Source organism: Tetrao urogallus (assembly GCF_951394365.1).
Source record: "Tetrao urogallus genome assembly, chromosome: 1".
NCBI classification, from domain to species: domain Eukaryota; kingdom Metazoa; phylum Chordata; class Aves; order Galliformes; family Phasianidae; genus Tetrao; species Tetrao urogallus.
In genome coordinates, this window is record NC_136813.1 from 109510888 (window position 1) to 109537399 (window position 26512).

The 26512-nt window shown below is 39.1% G+C and overlaps 1 protein-coding gene across 1 annotated transcript in view; it reads left to right on the plus strand.

The window, feature by feature from the left end:
- The window catches only part of IMPG2 (interphotoreceptor matrix proteoglycan 2), a gene marked incomplete at both ends in the record, with an annotated part of 49760 nt that overhangs the window by 11856 nt on the left and 11392 nt on the right, over positions 1-26512 (plus strand). Inside the window, 9 exons of the mRNA XM_079539102.1 lie at positions 6649-6680; positions 6780-6803; positions 13566-13612; positions 14054-14145; positions 16896-17057; positions 19879-19937; positions 21573-21590; positions 23689-23933; positions 24541-24623. Coding sequence (XP_079395228.1) covers positions 6649-6680; positions 6780-6803; positions 13566-13612; positions 14054-14145; positions 16896-17057; positions 19879-19937; positions 21573-21590; positions 23689-23933; positions 24541-24623 — 762 coding nt within the window. The remainder of the gene's footprint in view (positions 1-6648; positions 6681-6779; positions 6804-13565; positions 13613-14053; positions 14146-16895; positions 17058-19878; positions 19938-21572; positions 21591-23688; positions 23934-24540; positions 24624-26512) is intronic.

Sequence of the window (26512 nt, forward strand, 5' to 3'; positions counted from 1 at the left end):
GTCTGGACATGCTGTTGTTTTTACTTTCTGTTTTTTTGTGGACTTCTGTGCTGGGAATGTGCACTGAAGATGTGAGCGTGGAAATTACTGTGGTTAATGGGGGAAGAATTTTTCTGAGCCTGCATGCTACTCTTCACTGGATACTAGCCAAAGTTTGCTTCTGTGATGTCTTGTGGTACTGTTGTCGTTAGAAGACTTCACAAAAAGATGTGGACACTTAAACAGAACTAACAATTGGTTGACGTGTCGGGCTCAAAGTATCAAATTAAATGGGGCTACATCAAGCTGGTGGCCAGTTACTATGTGGGGCTCCCCAGGGCTCAATTTTGAAGAGAACTGGCCCTGATCTTTTTATCAATGACTTGGATACATAGATTGAGTAAATTCGTGAATTAGGAAGAGCTGTTGACTGCCTCAAATGTAGAGAGACCTTGCAGAGATCTTGACAAATCAGAGGGCTGGCCAATCACCAGCTGCATGAAGTTTAACAAGAGCAAGTACCGGATTCTGCATCTGGCTAGGGCAACCCTGGCTATATGTAGAGATTGAGGGGTGAGAGGCTGGAGAGGGACTGTCTCGCTTTGCTCTGCACAGTGCAACCTCACTTTGAGCACTGTGTGTAGTTGTGGGTGCCACCGTGTAAGAAGAACATAAAACTACTAGAGTGTCCAAAAGCAGGCTGTAAAGATGGGGAAGGGTCTGGAAGGGGATGAACTGAGCTGATGGAACACCAACATGTGCTAATATGTTTTATAGAGAATATCACAAATCTATCAGATAACTTGAATACAAGAAACAAACAAACAAAAACCATCAGCACCTCAATTTATATTTCAGACAAACTGAAGGCGAGAGCACTCTGTCTCATCCTTCACCAGCCAGCTTCAAAAGGTCTCATGGTGTATTTTTTAATACACATAGCTCAGTGTGGATTTAAGTGCTATTTCTAGTACTGATCCACTCTTTCTCATACGTGCTTATGCACAACTTGTTTGTCAGAGGGTGAAACCTCTTCAAAGCAGCTCTGAGAATATTAAGTCCAGAGGCAGTGGTATCACTCTGCTTTTAAGAACATCCTTCCTCCTGCCAGTTGCTTGCTCCAGGTTAATGCGGTGGTAGCAGGTGGTGCCCAGCTCAGCCTGTGGTACCAGGTGCATGTTTTAAAGCACAGTCCTGTTTTTTTGCCACAGTCACCAGCTAAGTTGACCAAGCTGGGAAGCTTTTCCCTTACTCATGGGAATTTTGCTTCTCTCATTACAGCATATTCATTGATTTATTTAGTAAGCTGTGACCATGTTTATTTATATTTATTCCTTACGTTATATTCTATAAAACATGTAGCACTTCTTACCTTAGGACTGCCATCATTTCACAGCAAGCACAATACCCTATAGCATTAAATGTGTGAACAGTCCACACACTCAGTCGCCTGAATGGAAGAATCACTCATGCACTGAGATGCAGAAAAGCAAAGTATGTGGTCAGTGTGAATACAACCTGTAAATTCTTTGTCTGGCCATTAGACACCTCATTAAATAATCCTGGCTTTTAATCTTCCTTTGCTCTCTTGTGTTTGTGAATCACCTTTAGTCAGCAGTTTAGCCTAGACCCTGCAACTGACCAAATATTTCTGCTTTTTTATTTTAGGCGTTATGCATTACTATGGCTATTACTGTCATAGTGCTTAGATATTTTTTGAAAAATCTCAAAAGGAAGAAATGTCAACAAAAGTAACTATACACTTTCTGAGGGCCATGTACCTTTTGCTGTGAGAGTTACACACTGCCGCCAAACCAGCGATTTATGCCATTCATAGCAACAGCTACCGCAGGATACGATATCTCTTCTTGAGGTACCCGTCTCAAAAATGGGCACATTTTTTTACTTTATAAACCATGGAAATAATACAACAGTTCTGGTGTGGCCAGTGGAAGTGTTTTGACACCTTCTTTCCTCCTTTTCTGTTCTTTCTTAATCTGAAGATCTGTTAGGGCTCCTGTCAAGTTTTTGGATATTCACAAATCTTCCATAGAGGCATCTGCTGCTGACACTGATTAGAAAGAAAAAGTCAAGCTAGGTATACTGAAAGTCTTCAAATGACAAGTTTTTATTTCCTTTTTTCTCCATCAATCTCTAGCATGTACAGAAAAATAAGTACAAGGAATTTGCACAGATTATATCACAGGATGCTGCACTGAATCTTTAAGTGTGAAGCATCAAAATTAAAGGAGCTGAAGGTGTGAGAAGGGAAGGAGAGGAGGAAAAATGGTATTTTTAAGATGTTAAGAAAGATGTGAAGTCAAGCCCATCCCTGTGTCATTGACAGTTCTTTTTAAAAGCAAAAACAAAATCACAACATTCAGAATACACTGCAAGCATTCAGCTTCTGTTGAATGATACTGGTTTGTACTTTTTGTATTGCTACCTTGCAAATACTTTGATTGCTTATATTTTTAATGGAGCCTCAAGTGATTTCACATTGGGAATTTGATGCATGACTAATAGTATATATGGTACTTCAGCAAGAAACAATGACAAATCTTGTTACGAATATCCACGAATCCATAAATGCACTGCAATTACAAGTGGAAGAAAACTACACATTCTGGGGAAGAAAAAAAATCTTTACCAACTAATTTCTATAAATAGATTAGGTCATGAATCTTTTCCAAAGGAAAGGACGTGACGTTTGGATGCTGAAGAGAGAAGGATTTGGGCTGTGCTCTCTTTGGTGGGGCTAAGAACAAAAAGTCTAGCCATAGAAAGGGGTTTGTAAGACAGCTTTGTCTGAGAACCAACAGGCAGATAGGAAAGCAAGGAATCTCCAAGCTAGTGATAGGACACACCCACCAAAATTCAGTTCAGAAAGCTCTGGGCCAAGAAACAAAAGCTGTAGCTATGTTGACTCAGAAGCACACACATTTAGTATTGACCTTTCACAGTCTGTCAGCAGCTCTATCTCTTCTGGAGCATGGGCTAAATGCTTCTGGACGCCACAGCAAAATGCCTCCTTAGCATGCTGAAATGGGCACTGAGCAATGTCATCTGAGCTTGCCTGAATTCTGAATTTCTTAAAGTAGTGAGTCAGCACCCCATTGCCACTGTTTAAAGACTGTCTCCTATTTTTAGCCTCTGATCATCTCATGCAGTAAGTGATTTTGTCTTCCTGTAATGCAGAAAGGCCTTTTCTCCTGTCCATCTTCAGCCTATCCTGTATTCTTCCTTGCCAACATGTCTTTCTCTGTTTAATCCGATGTCTTCGTTACAGCTTTCAGTATATTTTGATAGCTGGCTAAGATAACTTTATATTTTTTCCTTCATATAAAGTATAAGTTCTCTTGCAGATCTCTTCTGCACTTTCAGCACCTTCACTTTCTCTCTCTTTGCCTGCTTAAGGATACAAAAAACTTTCTTCCATTGCCCTCCGTAGAGCCATTATTTTAAATATTCTTTATTTTCTTTCTTATCCCCTCACTTACTGTTTTCCTGTCCTTCTATTGACTTTGGCTCTTTTTGTCCTGCAAGTCTTACACTTCTCTAATTTCAAAACAAAACAAAGAAACTGAAACATTCAGAAAACGTCACCAGATGTTCAAATCAATTAACTCCAGTTGCTTCTCCAAGTCTTACTTCATCTCCCTTTCATCTCTTCAGCTCCTTCTGTGTGGATTCTCTCTCTCGTCATTCTCCTCCAGTTCCAGCCTGAATCTTCCTTTTTAATCTCCCTTGACTGCAGACAGAGGACAGAACTTGTCACCCATGAGACCTCTGCTTACATCTTCCAGGCAGAGCTCAGAGTAAATACTTCATCCTCATTGTCCTTATCTGAGCAGCTCCTTTACTTGGCAAATCTGCAGTTGTTCTTTGTTTTCTGTGTTTTGCATCTCATTTCTAGACAGCACTGCCTAAGACACACAGAGGAATCATTTCTGTCATGAGTGTTCACCTCAGCTTTGGAGTTGATTCCTCCTGGACAGACTGGACCTTCAGCTAATTTCTAACATTGCACCATGGATCTCTAGCTTTTGCTTCAAGTTGGATATGGCTGAAACATTTTCTGTTCCACCATATTTCTCTGCTATCTCTCCTTTTGCTCAGTCATTTTGCATGTCAACTGTCAGGACATTGTTAACCATCGTGGCCTTTCTCACCAGCTTCCATTCTAGATTTTGTCATCCTTCCTCTTGAATTCTCTCAGTGCCTCAGCCTTGCCCCTGTGATAGGATGGTTCTGTAACGCACTGTGGTGGGTGAGAGGACAGGCAAAGAAAGGGTGTTTTCTTGGTATGGCTTCCCTGTGTCAATAATGTGCACAGGTGAGTTGAATCAAACAAACATGGTACAATCCTACACAGACGGGATTAAACTAACATGAGATTACTGAAGATCTTTTTGATGTTCCCTCCACCTTTTTCTCCTGCCTGGAATTATCTCAGAAAAGATATTTTGTCTTCTGTGCATCAGGATATCCCATATAACTGCTTTTCAGCAGTTCATGAGTTGAGAGAAGCTCATCCATCTGGTCAGTACTATGTGTGATTTAGAGTTGGTGGTAGCCTGTGTTTAATGCCATGGACTCGTAGCAATTTTTGATGGTTTTGGATTATATAAAACTAACTGCAGGCTCTTGAGAAGGGTAAGCACCAGTGCAACTGACAAAAATTGTAATTCCTAGCTTTGGAAGAGCTGGTATGATAATGTTGGGAGATGCCAGAGGCAGCTCCACTGAGTGAAGCCTTTCCCTGGAGTTACGGTGTGGCTACTGCTGCTGTGTGTAACTATTTGTAGATAACTTCAAGTTTTCAGTGGGTAAAGATATTAATCCCTGCAGGTTCCTTTGCGGTAGATAGGAACATGTTTATAACTCCCATCTTGCATGTAATGAAACTGAGTCAGATAGGAGAGGTGATTTGGCCTGGGCTATTCTGTACTGAGAAACTAAGCCAGAAGTAGAACTTTAGAGCTCCATACTTCTCATTAGAGGGAAAAGGTTCCTGTTTGCCATGAAATCCAAGTATATGTCCTCACCCCAGACTGGAATGTAAATTTCTTATATAAAGGAGCAGAAAGCAATCACTACAAAGTGTTGCAGACTGCCAGCTTAGCCATAGGGCGATGCTTCATTTCCACATTCCCAGTTGGAAAATCAGAAAAACAACAAAAAAACCAACCCAAACATTTAATATTACTCAAAAACAAGTCTTGTATTTCAGAATGAACATTGAGATCATCCTTTCTTTTTGAATTTAGTGTAAAATGCCAGATTTTAAGTGTGACATAAAGCTGCAAGATGCCAATAATCTCTCTGCAAACTTTGCATTGGCATATGGTTTTTGAGGGATGCTTGATATTTTATTGGCCAATCCATTTATAATTTACGTTTAAAGTATGCACTTCTTCAAAACTTACTTAATTGCACAAAAAATGTGGTCTATCATGAAGAGAGAATATTCTGTTCTGAAGTGGTTGAATTGAGGAATAATCCAGCTACGCCATAAAGAGGCCATCATTCCATACATGTAGTATTAGGCTTCGCTAGTTTACTACAAAACTGGACAAAGACTGAGCGATTTGATACCTTTTTAAAATGGAGATATGGAGACGAGATATGGAGACAAGGTCTGTCATGTTTGTTATGTTTGTCACAGAATCATAGAACTGCGGGGGTTGGAATGGCCCTCTAGAGGTCACTGAGTCCAACCCCACTGCTAAAGCAGGTTACCTACATCCTGTGCATCCTACAGGCTGTACCTGTGCAGGCTGCACAGGAAAGTGTCTGGACAGGGCTAGAATATCTCCAGAGGAGACTCCGCCATCTCTCTGGCAGCCTGTGCCACTGCTCCGTCACTTTCACAGTACAGAAGTCCTTCCCAGTGTTTGTATGGAACTCCCCGAGTTCCAGATGCACTGTTGCTCCTTGTGCTGCCACTGGGCACCAATGAAAAAAGCCTGGCCCCATTCTAGGCGTTGGCCGTCAGAATAGTAATTAGGCCTTTCATGCTTCATCAGTCCTTCTTGTGGTTTATCAAACGGAAGATTTTGCAATAGCAAGACATATTAGGTAGAACTTGTGACTTGAGTGTAGGAAAGCATGATGCCACCAGTTCTTTGGGGCACAGAGTGGGCCCAGAGAACCTCTTGCGGAGAGCAGGAAGTGCTCAGCAAAATGATCAGAGTTATACTGACCTCTGCTGCCAAAGGCCTTTGTAGCTGGGCAAGCAAAGCTGAGGGCACATACCATTCAGAGGCAGGCATTGCCACTGTGCTTAGGACAATGTGGTTTTAAATCAATAGACAAGTCACCAAAATAATGCATTTCTTAATACGTCTTGCTGGTAAATATCTAATTCCTAGTTTCCAGAGCAGCGAGAGATCATTGCTCCTGCAGGAAAAGGTAGAAAAGCAGAGCATCTTTTTATAAACCTGGTGCTCTTACAGTCTCTGCTGCTGAGTTTCAGTTGTATTTTAGAAATATACTATGCATTTTATTTTCAGTGAAGGCTTTGTTAATAAATTCTGTAGTTAACAAATGAACATGAAATAAATGAAAGATAATTGTTTTTGTATTGGAAAGATACATGAAGTGCATTTGAGCTTCTTCCCCCCTTATGATTCAAATATAAATGGGGTTTGTTTGTTTATTTTCCAGAAACTGTCCTATACAAAGGAAGCAATGGCTGGGTGAGTACATTTACTTTGCATTTCAATCTGTCTGCAGGTAAGAGCAGGGTTGAGTTGTGACATTTTGTGATGTTTTCTCTTTTATCTTTTTCTTGTCAGCTCCTGCACTGACTGGTCATGTGGGTAAGTCATTTTCCCTTTTTAAATAGCCTCTTGCTTAGTCCTTTCTCCTGTTCTTGCTGCTGGAGTTGATGACTGGAAGATGTACAGAGTTCGCCTCTGTGCAAAAAGACTTATAGAAAAGTATGCCATGTGGTGGAGAAATCCTGTGCTTCTTGCATGTAGCCTCTCACAGGCTGTCCTAGCATGCTTGGTGTGCTGAAAATATCCCAGCCAATCTGGGGCTTGCACTTTTGCTTAAGTATGTCATCACCTCATTGCCAGTCAGACACGCAGGCAGGCTGTTGACCTGGAGAGGTTTAGTGGGGGAAATCTATTTTGGGAGAGTTGTATCCCCAGTTGCTTGTGTCAGTGTTCTGGCAGTCTTGTGAACCTTTTTCAAAACCAGACCTGGTCATCAGTATTAAGAAAAAAAAAAGAAAGAAAAAAAAAAAGAATACTTCTGAAATGCTTTTCCAGAAAATGTTAGAGAAGTGTTACAGGCTCCTCACACTTTTAAAAGGGAAATCAAAATGAAAACTTGTCTGAATTCTGACTTCTTTTTTACCAAAGCAAACCTAAACTTGAGCTATTATTTTCATATCATTTCTTTTGAAATGGAAGGAAAAACAGTTCAAATTATTACTACCCCATTCTGATAAAATGTAATCTAAAACTGTTATTTTTAGAACAATTCAAACCCAAACAACCTTGTGCTGAACTCCCCTGAAAACTTAGCAGATTCAATCCCCAGCCATGTTACAGCTATGATAAATGAGTAATTCATTTACGGGAGAGTGTTCACTTAACAGATTAAAATGAACAAACAGCACACCAAAAAACCCTCCCAACACTTAATGCAGTATTCCTGTATTTCATAGCCACAGTATTACATATTAAAATTAATAACGTGAAATGCAAAGGGCAAAGGTGATGCCTAAGAGGTTTGTTTTATTTCCTCTTTCCTTCTGAACTTTCCTCTGACATGAGCACTCTTCTTAGCTCCTAGGTCAATTGAGTAGTGTAAATCCATACAAAATGTAACACTGACCAAACTTTTTTTGTGCTTTTTTTTTCAAAGACAAAATAACAAAAATCAGGTGGATTTGCTCTGGATAATGAAGCATCGGAAAGAAATAAACATAATTTAGTTTGACAATATTCAAAAAGTATCTCATTCTAAGAGCATTCTGGGTACTTCTACACTAGAAGGTTTAAGATGCAAAGTTTAAGCCAAGATCACACGAAAACAAAGCCACAATTGGCGTGCCATAGGTGGACAATGTCTCATCTAAATTCAAACATCCTCCATCAAGAAGAATGAGGGAGATACTTCAGTATTGCCACCAGACAATGTTCTTTCCTGCAAGAACATGCTAGACTTTCCAGTAGACATCAGAATAAATGGAAGACCCTTTTTAAAATTTTCTTTAAGAAGTCAGAGTACACAACTCAGGATCACCCAGTCCTTAAGGGATGGTATGAGAAATCCAGCATCAAGTCCCTCCTGCACAGGAAGAAATGTGAGTACAGTTCTGCCATTTCCTGGGCAGTGCTGTACTCACCCATGAGCTTTTCTGCAGCAAGTTTCACTGGGGCTGACCTACATGTTCAGGACCTAGTGATCCTGTAGATACATGTTTAGTGTGGGGCAATACAGTGAATTGAATGTAGCTGTTTTACCACTTGGCTGTGATATCTCTGTTGGAACAGGGAATTGACCTGGCCTCATGTCTCAAGAGATGGAGGGAGTATTCTAAAGCACCAGCTGTAGATATCTAAAGGAGATGTTTAAATGTGGCTCCTCTATTGCCAGGAGAAGACAAGGTTCTCCCCAAGATGTCTTGAAGCAGGAGTGTGCTTTCATCTATCCCCTGGTGAACTTCATTTTCTTTGGTTACTGCACAGAAGCAATTATTTTAGTTCAGAGGCCTGGCATTAAGTGTATTTCTCAGTCTATTTTTCCCATCAGTAAGAGCATAGGAATTATCAGTAGGTTTGTTTTCTTTTCTAGAGTATAGGCCATGCACAAGAAACTGAAAAGTGTCATGTTGTTTTTTTTTTGTTTGTTTGTTTTTGTTTGTTTTTTTTTTAATGAGCTTTGAATTTTTTTTCCCTGTGAGACAATTGCAGCTTCATTTCCCCAATTCAGAACTGATCTGGAGGTGAAGACAGATCCTTGATATCTGGTATTTTAACTGCATTACCTTTCTAAATTAAAGTATGACTGTGATGAAATCTATAAGTAACTGAAGAATTGAAGCTGTGATTTAGAACATTTAATATGCTCAATACACTCCTACTTTTTTATCAATACTGTGTTTTTATCTAGTTCGAAAATGCTCGTTTCAGCTAGTTAAATGCTAAAATAGTTTTGATGTAGCCTACAGAAGGGTGGCTTGCACTTGTGATTTATTGCCCAGAATAACTCACAATCCAGCATTACTGGCAATTACATAACAGCAGGATGAAAGTTGTTCCAGTAAGACTCACTCATGCACGTAGGTTAAACACCGCGCTAGCCTGGCTTTTTAAGAAGTTGAGGGATTAAACTAAGTACTATGGAAGAGAAAACCTCAAAGGAAAAGCAATATAGGGGAAACAATCTAGATTTTTATAATATACATTGGAGCTTTTCTTAGGCTGGAAGTGTGGGAAACACCAGCTACAGGCTTTTAATGACTTCTTTATTCATTAGGCCATTGTGACTTTGCATAATGAATTTTGCTCTTTTCATATTGGAGGATACCACATGAAAATAGGACAGTTGTCCTGTCTAGTTCCTGGTGGGTCAAAAAACAGATTTTGAGAACCAACTGAAAGTAAAGAAGTAGCACAGAAATTCTGTGGTAGGAAGCCATTGCTTGTATGTCATAACCTTTCTCAAATGCTATATGCGTTATAGCGTCCTGAAGGAAACATAAGGAGTACAGGATAGTTGGGAAGGATGAACATAACAACGTGCTATTCTTTACTTTTTCTCAACCACCTATTAATGTCAAATATAGTGAAATAAGTAGAAACATTTGTTTCTTGCTGTTTGTGGACTCACTGAAATTAGGCATGAAGAATCATGTCTGGATCTCCTCTGTTCTGTCTATGTATTCTGATGTAAATACATTGGCAAATTTAGGATCCATATTTCATTGGTGCTAGCAGCAATGGTTGATGACGTATCAACTCAAATTTTGTACCTTTACTGTAATCATGCCTAATGAAAGAAAAGAGGTTGTCTTCTATTCTGGGATCATTTCAACAGTGCATGAAGTCTGCCTGCAGTGGTGTAGAAACAAACCTGAACTCCTTTTCTGCCTCCATTTGAAGCAACAATTTTGCTTTTTTCAGAAGTTATTGAGCATCTGCTCAGCTTTACCCCATGTGAAGAGTTCCAGGCTGTTCCTTGTTAGTTGTGTATTATCTTTTGTTCTCTCTACTGTCAGATAACACATATGAAAGATTTGTCCTGCTTTAATTAAAAATAGAAGAGTTCAAAATTCAAAATCTTCCTACATAAACAGTAAGATAAATGGAAGTAGAATTAAAAAAAAAAAAAAATCTAAATGCAAGGCTCAGTCTTGAATTCTGTACTTGGACAAAATATTTCAGAAATTGCGAGCTTATTTAACTCCATTAGTTACACCTTTGTTTAAAAGGTTTTAAAAGAAGAAAATCAGACCATAAACATATTTTTTTCTTCCCTTTGAGAAAGGCTTTTAAATATGAGCACTGACACAATCATATTTAAGAAATGCTTGACAGAACAAATTAGACTTTGATACATTCAAATTGGTACATGAGCTGATGAATATCAAAAACTTGTAGTAGAGATCTGGAAGCAAAGTTGTGCAGAAAGTGATCACAGCACTGTTTCTTAAACATTTTTATCTCCTAAGCATTTTTATCCTCCTAAGATGAAATTGATAGCTGTTAATGCAACCAAATTCAGTTCTTGACTGGTCTTTCTTGATTAGATTGATTAGGGCTACACAAGGCTTTATTTAAACCTTGGCTTTTAATTTTCAGCCTAGTGTGAGGTAAAATTTTGTCAGAAAACCAGCTGTGCTTTAGCGACCTGTATTTAAAAAGTTGAAGGAGGAGGACTAATGCTTCATGGTGGGGCAGGGGTTCCCTGCAACTCATGGAGGACTCAAATGGGAGGAGGTAGATGTGTCCTCAGGAGCTGCAGCCCCTGGAGTGCCAGTAGAAGAGTGAGGAAAGAGAAGTCCCCTGGAGTCTCCTGCAGCCCCTGGAGAGCCAAGTAGAGGAGTCAGGAAAGGAGGAGTGAAATTCGGCCTGGGAAGGGATGGGGGGAACAGTGGTGTTTTAATGTTTATCTGTTCCTCGCTACACAAATCTATTTTCATGAGCAATAAACTAACTTAATCTCAGTCTGTTTTGCTTGTGATGGCAATTGGTAAGCATTCTTCCTGTCTTTATCTCAAATCACCAACTTTCTCATCTTATTGTCTCCTCTGGCCTTGGTGAGGAGGGGGAGGGGGGTTGGAGAGCAGATGGGTGGCATCTGACCCTTAGTCAGGCCTAACACTGCACAAAGTTTGGTGCTCAGTTGGATTGGTTCAGTAGCCATTTGGGTTTTTGTGAGATGTCCCAAGCTACAGCACACACCTGCAGAGAGCTGGCAGGTATGGTGTAGGTGAAATCTATGGGTGATTTGGCCAGAAAAGCCTTAAGGACCTTGTATGAAGTACAGATGTGTGGGCAGTGAAAGAGAATACTGCAGGTCTCAGGTTGAACTTTGAACCTGGTTAGTCAGCAAGCCACAGTTCTGTCTGACCTCTTCTGAGTAAAAGGGGTTGATATGAGATTTAACTGATGTGTTTATATGAATTTGAACACTTCAGCACAGCAGAATATTACAAGTCCTGCAGCAGAGTTGTTTCGCTACACATCACTGAGTTTTTTGGTTTGGAAGGAACCTTAAAAATCATCCTATTTGACCTCTTGGTGAAGGGCAAGGGCATCTTTCACTAGTAAGGTTTGTCCTTCCGCCCTTGGGAATCATTCCAACATATACTGAGGTTGCCAAAGAGCAGGAAGAGAGTTACCTTGTTCTGAGCTGGCTGAAAGCAGGTAGCAGTGTCCACGAGATGGAAGCAGACACAAATTCTTGTGTGCATCTCAAAGCTTGTGTAGAGCTTATAGGCTTTAGTTGTTCAAGAAAATGAAGCTACAGTTTATATTCTTGAATCTGTATTTTCTGCTTTGCTCATCTGGAGGTCATTCTGTTTATTGTTCATATTTTTTGATTGTTAAGTAGGTTTCATTTTGGCAGCTTAATTAATTTCCTGAACTTACTGTAGTGTGGCATTTAGTCGTTATGCACAAGATTAAGGCTATGCCTCCCAGGAGAGGATGGGTGAAAATGTTATTGGTCTAAATAGAAAATTCACCAGATTAATCTTACAGTCTGTTTATTGGTAAGTGTTGAATGTTTATGAGAAGTAAGGGAAGAAGCAATGTTTGAGATTTTAGTTAATGGAAACTGTCACATTTTATCATATGCCTGTGCCCAGGCATCTCAGTATGCAACTTTGGATATGTTTGGCTGGTACTGGAATTGTTTTTTGGGAGAGAGATACAGAGACTGGTTATAAATCCTGAAGAAGGCAAAAATATCCATCAACCGTGGTTTGAGTTTTGTTTGAGTAAAGCCTGCAGGATCAATAATCTAGTATGTGAATCAAAAATCAGACCTAGCAAGGCTAGAAAAGCATGGCTCAGTAGTAAAATAAGCACTTGTGTATGGTACAGTGAAGACTCATTGCCTCAGTATTTACTTTATGGCACAAAAATGTCCACCAATAAAAATGAGTTCCTTTGGAAATGGGACAAATATCTTAATACAACGAACTTCACTGATCTTTAGAGCTCTTACTTTAGTGTTCAAATGCTCTGCAGCACTTAAGTTTCCAATCTTACAAATTTGTAAGTCTGTATTAAAATATGTGACAAACGTAAAGAATCAATTTCTATTCATTCAGGAAACACTTGTTTCTATCAATCTCTCTCTCACTTTTGGTAACTTGACAATTGCTCAGGCTCACTGAATTGGCTCCAAGGAATTTGGATTTACTGTTAGAGCAGTGTTAAAGCTGTTGTTTTTTTTCTCAGACAGACTGTCTTCGCAGTCTTCATCTGATTTCTATTTGAAATACTTTCCTTCTTCATATTTTGGCCTCGAGCTGGGAGTTGGTGGGTGTTTTTTGGTGTTTTTTTTTTTTTTTGTGTGTGTGTAAACGTAGTAACTGAATTTGGAAGCTGGTACTTTTGAATGATGAGTATCTGCAGATGAGTAAAATTTATGATCAGATGGCCCCATCTTCTTGCAGTTATCTCAGTACAGCTAGGATGCTTTGGTGCACTGCAGATCATTTTTAAAATTGAAGTTTTTATAGGACATTACAGATATCTTTGTGTGGTCTTCACTTTTACTTCATAATAGGAACCACTAGAGGGCCAAATGCATTTTTTTTGTGGTGGATTTCAGTTGAAACAAAAGAATTTTGCAACCCCAGAGATGCAAATGATGCATTGTGTGTTGCAAGATAATATCTTACACAAGTGACCTGATATCTAAGTTGCAGAAGATAAAAATTAAGCTTTGCAATATTCCAGTTATGAAGTTACCAGCAAAACACCACCATGAGAAGTTTCTTTTGCAAACATGCTTTTTGGTGCTGAAGCAGAATTACAGAGAGAACAAAAACTGGTTGATCTGTCTCACTACTCCCAACTTCAACTTCTGGTCTTGTTTTTATTTAACAGTGGAACTCCAACTCCAGCTTCAGATGCTGATGTTACCACACTGAGAGGTCAGTTTTCATCTAAATCTTGTCACAGCTGTTTCTGAATTACTTGAAAATGGAGCAATGTCTTGTGGATTTGTGAAAAAGTTGTGAATTTTTTCCACCTCCAAATGATGCTGGTTCTGTTCTGGTGTTCAGGGTGTGTGCTGACATTATTTTGTTACTAAATGAATTGAGAAAAATCCGACCTGAGAGATCAGTCCTGGGCAGTTTTTACTGCACTTACCTTGTGTTCTTAAAAATACCGTGCTGCTTAGATAGCACATTAGCATTTAATTCTGATTAGCATATTTGATACTTTTCCTGAGGCTCTTCAGGTGTTTCCTGTGTTGTTTTTCTCATGATGATGGAAATAGGAATCAAGTGTTACTACTCATGATTGCTGAGCTCATGGGTGTATCTACACGTACACGAGCAAAAATAACAATACTGCTCTTTCAAATTCAGATGCAGCTGCCAATGTTCCTCCTCCTCATGAGGTCTCAATTGAGAGTCCTCCAGGTGGTACCAGCCAAGAGATGGAAGATGCAGACACTACTGTGAGTATTCTTCTTTCTTCTTCTTCTTTTTTTTTTTTTTTTTTTTTTTTTTTTAATTGGTTTAGCATTCTCTTGCCTTTGCTAAAGACCACAGTGACCATTTCTATTTTCTAGTACATGAAGATGTTTTAAGCATAAATAAAGAATTCATAAAAACCGGGAATGAACCTTAGAAACTTTTACATAACTTTCTGTGAAGGTATTATTCCATTTGCAGTGGTTTTGCAGTGGTTTTGCAGTGTGCCTTCTCCATCTGTGTGAGATAACAGATGAGCTATCAAGTGAAGATTTTGCTGGTGACTAAACAGGACTAGTTAATGGATGCTTATGGACTTTGAAAGCTGAGAAGGATTGTTGTTATTCCTATGGAAACATTAAATTGCTGTCCTAGTGTTTGAAATGTCCAAGTAGTACAGTAACTTAGGACAGCAGAGATAGCCTGGGTAGTCTTGAAGATGCCTTCTAATTCTCCATTCCTTTTCCTCTTCTGCCAAAGTGAATTTTTATTTATTGTTTTAGAGTCACGCTCACCTTGGTATCTAAAACACGACTCCCAACACAGGGAAGCCTACAGCAAGTACATTAAATGTCTCTGTACAAGTAAGCTGGCTTTCACAAGAGCTGATCACCAGACAGGTCCTGGGGAAGTGTTTGCTTCCAGAAAACAGATCCTCTGGATTAAAATTTAAGCCCAAACTCTAGATTCTAAATGCACTGTGCTTGAGCTTACCTGACCACCAAAGAAAATTTTGCAAACCAGCCATGTGAATCAGCTGGCACTTGTTTTCATATAAATGTGAAACTCTCACTGGATTTACTGAGAAGCATACCAAGTTACACGTGCTGCATATAATTGGAAGCTGATTTATGGTACTGGGCTTTAACTGTGCACCATTCAGTAACCTAGTATGGCTGAGAAAGAATGCTGGGCCAAATTCCAGACTTTCTCTAGAGCTTTCACATGTGTCTGCTGAGCTCTGATATTGTGATTCCAGGAATAAACACTGAGTATGAAATAGACAGACAGCTTCTGACTCTGGTCCAGGGGCTGATTTTATATTTATATACCATGGGACACACTTGTGGTTTAGTCCCATGTACACCATTATTTTTTTCTGAAACAGAACTACCTGAGCAGAGTGTAAGACCACTCAGTAAATCAGAAAGAAATCAGAATTGGATTGCTGCTGCTACAGTGTTTGCACTCTCTACAGTTACCTCTCACCTCATCATTGCTCTGAGCAGCCAAAATGCATTGCAGATTACAAGACCAAGAGTGAGCAAAGCTCATCTTCATGAGCATGCTTTTGTTTTTGGGGGACTGATAAATGATTCAGATTACATGGAGTTTCAAACAGTCATGTAGCAGCAGAACATGTGCAAACGAAGTGTGTATTTGTGAAATAATAGCTGGCTTTAAGCAGTGTGCCAATCATTCTGGTTCTTAACGAAGTTATTTAGTCAAAAAGGTGTGAAGGGGTGGGTGGGGGAAGAGAATTTAAGTAAAAAATCTGGGAGGGCCCTAAACAATATACAGGTGCTCACTGGTGGCAGCCATGCTTTCTGGAACTGTTCCATTCCCTGCACCATACGTAGCTGCAGTTTTGCTGAAAATGTCAGCTTTGCTGGCTCATTTTTAACTTTTTAATAGGGAAAAGGCAACTGCCACATGTAAATAGCAAAATACATTTTAGCCGATTTAAGCCAGCCTCCCCCTCAATCCCCCAAATTCCAGACTTTTGTTCTAGAATAGAACCATGAAGCAAGATCTGTTTTCCTTGACATTCAATATACCACAGGAAATAGTATGCTGGTTGTAAAATAGTGGGGAATGAAATAGAAATGGCTCTTCCCATGATGCTCATTGATTCAAGCTAGATGAAAATTTGACTGGAATTCACTGCTGCCCACAGCAGCTATGTTAGTTCCTGAAGCCAAATTATTGCACAGGGTATCTGTACACACTGTGCATGTAAAATGTAGAACTTGGCAAAGGTAAATTGTCTTCTAAGTGAAAAAGTAAACAGGAGCCTTGTGATAAATGGGTAAATCAGCCCATTGCTGATTAGGCTCAGGTGACCCCTTGGTGCATCCACAGTTGCACTTCAGACTGGCTCTGCTGGGCTTCTGTTTGTAACTCAGGTCAATGACACAACCTTGCACTAGAGCAAAGATGTGCAAATGGAAAATAGAAGTAATGGCAATACACAGTACTAAAAACGTTCTGGCTAATTAGGTTGTCTTATTACCTTTCACTTTGTCCCTGAGACTTTCTTGCACTCCTTTGTACCATATGACATAAGGTGTGCTGATGGCTCAAGTCAGCATACTGTTCTTTGGCCTGCAGCTTCCATATCATTAAGTACATTCATCATGCCATCTGTTTGGCCCACCAGTATTGCCCTGATATGTTCCTGTCCTTACAGCATTTATGAAGAGGTCTTATTTTTTTGCTACATCATGGGCCAGAGAACCCTTCAGGTCTGTAGAATTTTCTGGCCCTCACAAAAAAAAAAAAAGACGTTTGGACCCAGGCTGAGCAATGCAGTGTGCTGACAGCTGGCAGGGCCACACGTACGTGCTGCCATATCTGGGGATGCTTTCCATGTGGAGTGAATCCAGGATAAGTAGGAATCTGGTCTGCAGCAGGTAAAGGGGATTTATTTCTTGGGAAAAAAGTCACAGTCAAATGGGAAAATAAAAAGCACTATATCACCTTTTGCTTTCTCCCTTCTCTCCTTTCCTTCCAGATCAATAATGAGATAAAGAAGGAGGATGAGACTCCAGTGAGACCTGTAACTGAGCAGATGATTGAGTTCAGCATTGTGATTGCTGGAGAGAAGTACAGCGAGGAGTTGAGCGACCCAGACACTGCAAAGTATCAGCTACTCTCTGAACAATTTGTTTCTCAGGTGATTTACTTTCCCCGAGTTGTTCTTCTTCTTGCTGACTCTTGCAGAGCAGTAGTAGCACATAGCATCTGTATTAGGATTGCTCTGCAGAACCAGCTTAGGGCTTTTGTTGCCTGAGGCAAGCTGGAAAATATTCACTATGAGAATGCCCTGCTTTGTCTGACACGCTGCCTTTTTGAGATTGTAGGTCAGACATCACAGGTAGCACATCAGTTGCATAACAGCGACTTCAGTTTTCTTACCTGTGTTTCTTATGAAGTAACATGCTTTCATTTTTCCAAGCAAAAGAGGCAAAAGTAAGCTTCTGGGGAGATCATGCTGGACCCCTGTTACTCCAAACAGGAGGCTTTCTGAGGCACTTCTTCCAACACACTCTTTGTTAGCAAAAAAAACTAAGCCAGGTGTTACTGAGAAATGAAAGACAACTTGCACTCTAATTCTTTTAAAGTCCTGTTTCTAACTTTGTCCTTGCCATCCTCAGAATTTTTAAGCAACTCTTCCTGTCAGTGTTACAATAGTAGAGCTTTTGAAGTCACACAGAAGTGACAAGATTCTATTTTGCCTCTTGACACACCTTTGTTACTTCTTTAAGTAACTAACTTTTAAAGATATATTTAGATCATAGAATTTAACTAAATCTCTCTAGTGACCAGTCTCTCTGTAGAGAATTTATTTCAGATCTTGTTCAGGTTTGAATTCTTCCATCACATAGTTGATTTGAAACTAGGGAGTAAAAATACAGTTTGAGAGCGTTGGCAAACCAGACTGCCCATGCTCTCCAAATGACAGGACGTGAATTGTTTGCTGCTCGGAGCCATCAGCCTGTGCTGGGGCAGTGCTGGAAAGCAGCTCTAGTAATTCTGATACAACACTGCAGCAGTATGAAGTGCAGGCAGAAGACAGACAGGTCCATCTGCATCTGCTCATGTGGGCATGTTCTGGGTGCCCTACAAAAGCTGAACCCATAAATGGGATTTAGAAATTCTTAATGATTGCAGCGTCCAGATTTTTGATTGCAGAAGTGAGGTGGTAAGTGATGAACTAATGAACAACAGAATTCATGTTATTTCCACGTAGGAGCAGCAATGAGATGCTGTTTGAAATCTAGGCTGCTGAAAAATCTCTTGTTCTTCATTAATGTCCATAATCAGCAGTGCATACGGACACATATTTAAACCTTCCAACTTCAGAAATCTTCTTAAGCACATGCTTAAATCCCACTGGAGTCGCTGGAAATGAACTGTAGTTTAGACTCTTCGGCACAAACTTCAAAGAAAAATACATATGTGCTTTTATACATACATGTATATATATACACACATATAAAAATGCAAATAACCATATATCTATGTACATATATGAATGATTTATTGAACATTAACTTCAAGTTAATTTAATTTTGATTAAATTGAATGCTTTAATTTGTATACTGCGTATAAAGTTACTGGCCCACCGACATGCAAAAAGGTACTTAAAATACAATCTGCTACTGTCTCCTGAGTTACTTCTCCCTGCTGTTTTCATTATTTTATTTATTTACTTTACTTTTTATTTATAATGATGGCAATCTTCTTACCAACATTTTCTTGGGGCAGAGAGCTTGTCTTTCCTTTCTCCTGGGCGAAGCATTCAGGGTACTAAATGGTGGGATCATCTTTATTCTAGCTTTGTTTCCTTCTTAGTTTCATTTAGTGGGGGTTCTCTGTTGAATTCCTTTTACTGGGGAATTACTGGGCCAGATCCTGGGCCAGATGGGAAAGAGATGTACTCTTCAACTGCAGCCAGAAAGCATCACCACAACTGTCACAAGTTGCTAGCCTAGGCTAGACATCTTAATTTTCCTAGTTGTGTGGCCAAGTAGCAATGCCATGGAGTGTGTGTATGGAAGAAATGTCAGATGGGACAGAGTCCACCTGGCACATGGATGTTCCACTCCTTTGATCCCTCGCCTGGTTTTCTCTGTGCTTGGATGAAGAAGCTGTTTAAAAAACAAAAAGAAAAGAAAGTCAGCAGCACTTGGATTGTTTAAATCTCACCAGAGACTGTTTAAAAATAGGGAGACTAGGGAGGGGAAGAAGAATTTGAGGAGTAGAAAATAATTCTCAACTGGGAAGGATCTTTCGGGAGGAAAAATACCAAAGCCGGCATGAACCTGTAGTATTCTGATTCTTGTTTTTGTCAACACAATTAACTATTGAATTGGGCCTGGACATCCTACCATTCTTCTGCTTTTGGTCTTCCTTCTTGAGTAGCACCACTAGTCACTCCTGAGCCCTCTGTATGTTTAGAGCAGCAGAGATGAGCCATGTGTTGCACTATGTTTTGCACTTGGGCATCTTTGGAATCTGAGATCCCTGTACCTGCAGCAGCTGTCATTGCTTCCCTTGTTGTGGTTGCCAAGGTCTGAAGCGTTTTTCCTGAATTTATTTAAATCTGAGGAGATTTAGGAGGTAATGGAATTTTTGGGAGCAAAAATTGGGTTTGTGGTGCATAAAAAAGGCCATGAATGTCATCTTTGCAGATGTTGTGCAGGTCTCTGCAGGGTCTGTTTGAATTTTCTCCTCTTTTACTGTTTGTATACAATTCTTGGGGGATGCTAGATGGCGTGCTTTATACTTTTGCTTTCTCTTTTGTAATAATAAAACAACGACACCAAAACTTTCCTGTAAAGAGCATATTTAACAATTTTTTTTCCCTATTAGAAATAGAATCACAGATGCTTTTTTAGGATTTTAGAAAATGTTGAAAATACTTTCTGATTTTTCGCTACAAGGAGTAGATGGAGGAAACTTGTGTTAATATTTTTTTCCCTTCAAAATAGATCCAAAATGTATTTGAAGGACTGCCTGGATACAAAAACATCCATGTCATGGAATTCAGGTAAAAAGATACTGATGCAAATGTTCTGGTTGAGGCTTATCATGTCTGATGGTGCAATGCCCTAGCACCACACTTGGAAGAACGTCAGTGAGAGGGAATTTGTTGGATGGATTAATCAAAGGAAGAGTGCTTCCATAATGGTGTATGTGTGCAGAGGTCAAAATAGACATACAGAATTGTATATAAATGCCTTTGTCTTTTTTGTGCTCCTCACCCACTAGAGAACCCCACATGATATGTTTGCCTTCATTTTAAGGAAGATATTAGGGAATCATACCTAAAATTAAAAGAGATGTTTTCTTATTTCAAATCAATATCTGATACTGTTGACATGTCCTAGTATTAAACAAGGAAGAACATGGAAATCTTTTTAGAAAATACACTGTATTTACTTTTCAACTTATTGATGTTAACTTGGGACGACTACAAAGGTTGGTGTTTGAAGTATGTAAAGGCTTTCTCCCTTTGATCAAAGCAAAGGCGGGTGAATGCTTTAACTCTCTTCAGTCTCATAAATACTTTTTAAAGGACTAGTTTTCTCAAGTTGATTTATGATTCAGAATTATACTTTAGGTTACTTTGGGGGGAAAAAAAGGGGGATCCTGTGTATTATATATCAAACATCTGATTTATGATTTTTGGTATATATGGATCACAAATTATGACTGAACTTGAATTGACTGGATATGACTTTCAGAATCCAGTGAGGCTTTTTGTGAGTCAATCTAATTTGTGTTTTCTATGTGAAACTCTGTAAGCTGTATTCCTTAAAGTATTTCAGCCAAAAAATTCTAACCAGAATACTTCCAGATAACAAAACAGCTATAGTGAGGAAGTTTCTATGGTTGGAACCATATGGTTGGACAGTGTTCCAATAATACTGTCAAAAAAGGATGGCATAGCAATCAAATTATGAAATGCTTGAAGCAACAAGGTAGGAATGTTCCCTGTGGATTGATGAACTCCACTTTGTTGTGGCTGTGAGACAATAATTACCTGACTTGATGAGATTGATTCATAGATATGTAGTAATTATCCCTGCATCTGCAAGGAAAACAGAATGACAGAATGTCTTCAGCCCACACTGGAACCCAAAGGCAGGTTTGTCTTTTCTTCCTTTCACTTCTGGCTACACTCACAACAAGCTGGGGCAACGACATGGGAAAACCCTGCTTTAGCTCTGCCTGGGAGGTTAAGTCTTCCATCTCAGTGTTTGCAGTCTAATACATCTGCAAGCTCTCTCTTCATTTCAGAAGAAAAATAAAAGGTTGGTATTTCTGGCAGGGTACCAAAGCTGCTTTCTGTGCTCTGCTGTGCATGACAAGCAACGTGTTTGTGAACTACCTTTAGTTAGAGTTGGGGAGCCTTGCTTCTTGTTTTACTGGCAGGAATTTAACAGTGTTATTTGCACTACAGAGCAATGGTTCTGCTTTGATACCTTGTGATCAATAGGAAGCATCTCAATTCAGGAAAAGCAGAGGATTTTATTGTGCAACTTTAAATCATTTTGCTGTATGGATTTTCAAATTTGTGTGCCCTGTAGAATACAAAAGCAAATTTGGTGAAGTTAGACTTTAAGGAAATAATAATACAGATTTAACAGGTTTTGCTATTGTTTTTTATTTCTCTATTCAGCTCTCCTGAGGAGGACAGGTAAAGAACACTTTTATACATATTTTTATTATACAGATGAGAAAGCATATGTTAGCTGGAGGACAGTGTCTTGGGGATTTGCGGTTTTGGCTCCACCAAAATCACAAATTCAGCAAAAATACTGTGTGAGGGACTTCTACCAGAAACTACAAGTAACCAATCTGGTTTGATTACGAAAAAACATAATTTGCTTATTTAAAGGCTGCTTATCAAAAAGTGCTTGAGGAGAACCTTTTTAAACAAAGTCAGCTATTGGGCTGCCTACAAAAGGGACCTGTTGGGAAGAAAATGGTATTACTTAATGACTCTTCAAGGTCTTTCTAATTATCAGTAATTAGTTAGATATAGGATGACTATTATAAGAGAAATTAAAATTGGTAAGAAAATCATAGTTATCCAACAAAGGCAGTTGACTTAGCATCTTCAAGGCCATAGTTGCTGCACGTCTTAGCAGTAATCTTGCACTCATTTCTTAGCAGAATATGAGAACAGCATGGAATTGTTTTTTGGTAGACATATGCAAGTTGAGCATCCTAAATTTTCCTCTGATATTATTTGAGGAATTTCGCAGACAGAGAAACAAACCACAACCTTTAAATTACTGGTAGTATTATTTACTTTTGTGTATTTCTCAGCAAAGCCATAGCCAGTTTTCACAAACTGTTCTACAGAGAATGAACATTTTAATTTTAAAGGTAAGGTACTGGGTAAATCTGTTCACAATCAATAGTGAGTGACAGCTATCCTCTGTTACTCTGCATTTCTACAGAATAAGATGCATGCAACAATTCAGAAAGATTGTGTTCAAAATACCAAACGTGGCCTTTTCTAGACAGATGATGGTGTTATTAGTTAGCAATTATTAAATGCAGCAGGCAATTAATACAAGAGCAGAGTTGCATTAAAACTAAATGTTCTTTTTTTGCTAAAACACTGTATTCCATCTTCGCTTTGCCTTTTCACTACTGCAGTCCTTTTTCATTTCCTCTACTGACAGTCAGTACCCAGGGTGAGTCTACAGTGGGCTCATTTCAGTAACAGCTCCAGCAGCAAAACTTCATCAGGCTCCTGGTTTTAGTCAGTGTTTTCTGATTATGTCTTTGTTGTGCCTGGCACTGGGGCTTTAGAGACATCCCTGAACAGAGCTGTTACTTTAGCAATACAGTCCAGCTCTGTGGAATGAGGGAAACCTGTCTTTGGAGCACGTTTTCCTAGCACTTCATAGATTACTTCACTCTTTTGCTGCGGTCTCTGTATGGCCAAAGTATGCTCTATTTTCTAAGGCTCTCTTGCACTTATGCTCAGTGTATGGTAAATCTGAACTCTATCTATCTCTGAATATCTATCTATCTGAACTCTGTCATGTGGAAGAGGACATCCAGGTGTATTTGGGAGAGCACCAACAAGAAAACAGAAGAGAGTCAGTAATAGAGTGCTAAGATGTTCACAGATATGAAACTTTCATAAATGGCTTCAGTCAGAAGGGACCTTAAAGACCTTATCCATTTCCAATCCCCTCAGTAGGGTTGCCATTCACTAGATCAGGCTGCCCAGGGTCCCATCTTTGTTAAAGAACAAATAATAAATGAGTTTAGAAAAGCTTTTCCAATTACAAAGTGCCGTTAAATACCATCTAAGAGTGGCTAAAGGCATTATTATAATGCAGATTGACACTACTCAGTGACAGTGATCAGGGCTCTTTTCTTACTTCAGAGCCATTCTCATCATGACCTTAAAAACATCTTTCACACTATTGCTGTGCTGCTGGGTCTACTGATATGCTGGCAGAGAGCCAATATTTTGTTCTCTTGATGGTCCCTCTAACATTCAGAAATAAAAACACAGGGCTGGGATCAGACCAGATGTCACGCTCTGGTAACCTTTTCCTTCCGAATTTATCAGTTGTAGAAAACATACAGGCAGATACAAATGTGAAACCAATTAAGTTAGTTTTAACTAGAATGCTTAAAAGCAGTATAATTTAATTTTTTTTTTCAAAGGCTGCTGACACAGGTTCTTTGAAAAAAAGTATTGCATTTGCTATACTTGAAAAACCTTGCAGTTCTCATCAGTGTTCTTTCTTTTTGTAAAACCAAAGTGGGGTGGAAGTTCACTATGCTGTTACATTTGATGGAGAAGCCATCAGCAATGCCACTTGGGACCTGATTAACCTTCATTCCAACAAGGTGGAGGACAACTCCTTTATGGGGATAGAAGATAATCCAACAGTTGTTTACACCATCAGCGATTTCCAAGATTATATTGCTGAAATTCTCCAGAAAAATGCCTTGCTTGAAAACACTTCTTTGACGTTAGACCCTAACTCTCTCCAGCTTATTAATGGTGAGTACTGTTTATGATTCAGCAGCCCTCTGATGAATCAAAAAGGAGCCACAAACACAAAGGTTTGTTTTGCTAATCTGGTCAAGTCATTAGGAGTGATATCCCATGCTCAGTCCATTAGATTTGCCTTTTCCAATTTTTCTTTGACACCATTTGTAGAATGCAATTCCAATAATTCTTCAACAATTAACACGAACAGAAGGGAGATGTAGTTCATGTGATGCATATTGCCTTCAGCATGAAGATGACCTTCAGCATAGTCATTTTGTATTTGCCTTGAGCAGCACAAAGGAAATACCTGGCTTATCACTGAATATGGAAAATGATCCTGGCATAGCTGGTGGAGGATCAAGAGTGTTCCATCCCTCTGTTCTCTTTTTTTTTTTTTTTTTTTTTTTTTTTTTTTTTTTTTTTTTTTTTTCTTCCTGTACTTCCTGTGAGTGATCTGGGGATATTTCCAGAAACAAAATCTCCATGGCCAACTTTCTGAACAGGTGTCACAAATCTGTGATGAAAAATGGTTTTTCAGTCTAAACCAATTGTTCTAAACCAATTTCTTTACACTGCTACTGCAGGTTTTATTGTCTAAGTATTTATATTTTCCTAGTGAAAGAAATATTACACCCTACTCAAGAAGATCCATCCTGGATTACTGAGCATCCAACTGTACTGGAGCATGTGGAGTTTGATGTGAGTATGGTTCTGAGCAGTGTCCTTTTTAGTTTGTCATCTGTCCTTTTCATACATTCAAACAGCTTAATTAAGCAAGATGGAATTAAAACCAGCACTCAGAACTTCTCTATCTTATTGTTTATGTACAGAGGAGCAAAACCTCTGGTGAAATCTCTCATCTGATAACTTTCTGTTGAACAAGTTTTCCATGATCATCTTATATTACATAGCTGTCTAGCCATGACTTCCTCTTCAGGCTTCTTTTCTTCCTTTGTTTTTGGCATAATGTTTAAGCTGTAAATTGGTTGAAAAAGAAAAAGAAAAAGAAAAAAAGATTAGACCCACAGCACTACCTTTCTATGGAAGTTGAGAAATAGTTGTAAGGACTAAAGCAGGCTGCTAGAAGAGGTAAAAGGATAAGTTTTATATGCTACTTCTGTTATTGTTTCATTTTACGTGCAAGTTCTTTGTTAGGGTTTTAAAAGGTGTCCACATCCTTGATGCCAGTAAAGCGTCTTAGTTTCAATTGGAATGGAATTGTTTTCTTCAGCAAGTCTAGTATGATGCTATGTTTGTTCCAGGAGAAAAATAATGTTGATAACACACCAATGCTTGCAGTTGCTGCTAAGTAGTGTTGTACAGAGCCAAGGCCGCTCTGAAGGTCTGAAGTGAAGAGCCAAAGGAGCTGGGAGGGAACAGGATTGGGACAGCTACTTAAACTGGCTGAAGGGATATTCTATATCATGACATCATACAGAAGGAGTTCTGAAGGGTGTGGGAGTTCTTCTGGCTCTCTTCTGCTGCTTGGGGGCTAGCTGGGCATTGGGCATAGGGTGGTGAGCAATTGCTTGTGCATCACTTGTCATATACATCTATATATGTAAATAGTTATAACTATTTTCCTTTTCTCTATCTTAGCAAATAGTTTTATCTCAACCCACAAGTTCTACTTCATTATTTTTTTTATTTTCTCCTCCATCCCACTGAAAAGGGGGACAGACGACTGAGTGATGCTGAGCCACCAGCCAGCCACAACACAAACGACACAGAAAATTAGTAGGCACTGGTTTCTGGTTCTTTTTTTGAAAATGTATCATTATCTCTTCTAAACACTTCTGAAACAATTCAGGATATAGATGAATGTTCAGGATATAGATGAACTCTCCTGTTGGACAGGAGAGTTAGTACCCCTGAACATGTCTACAATGTAGCAGGGCTTCAAGCAGAGATACCAAGTGAGGTGCCAGTGATGAAGAGATTGGATTAATTAATTCTACTGACAGCTGAATGTTGGGGCTTTGTCTGGGCCTAAGGATTTACCCAGTAGGTTTTTACTCTCTTGTGTAACACACACATGCTTTCCAAAATTAAATGAGCACAGTACATGCCACAAAAACCAGATTCATCTGTATTTGATGATAGATTTTCACTATGCTCTCTATGAGATGCTGTAATGAGCACAAGCATGCCTTATGTCAGACCAACTTTGGAAATATTCATAGAAGCAAAATTCTTAGTGACTTCACAGAAGCTGATGGTGTCTGTTCTATTGGTCACAGGTAGAATATCCTTAACTTCGTTACCAGTTTCCCCTGTTTTTCTATAACTATTAGTATTGAAAATGCAAATTTGTATGAGTTTGCTGTATGTGGCTTAAACATGGTCAGATTTAACTTTCAGGAAAGACTGTCTATTTACTACAACTATCTAACTATATTAAAACGTTATATATCTTTAATTTAACAGGACAATTTTCAGCCATTTTTATACTGACACATGCAAGATTTTGTAGTAGAGGTAGCTTTGTGATGTTACTTAGTTTTAAACAAATTTTAGGGAATGGTACATATAAGAAATATTACTGGATGTGCACAGATAATCTGGGAAATAATTTCATATAGATTTAA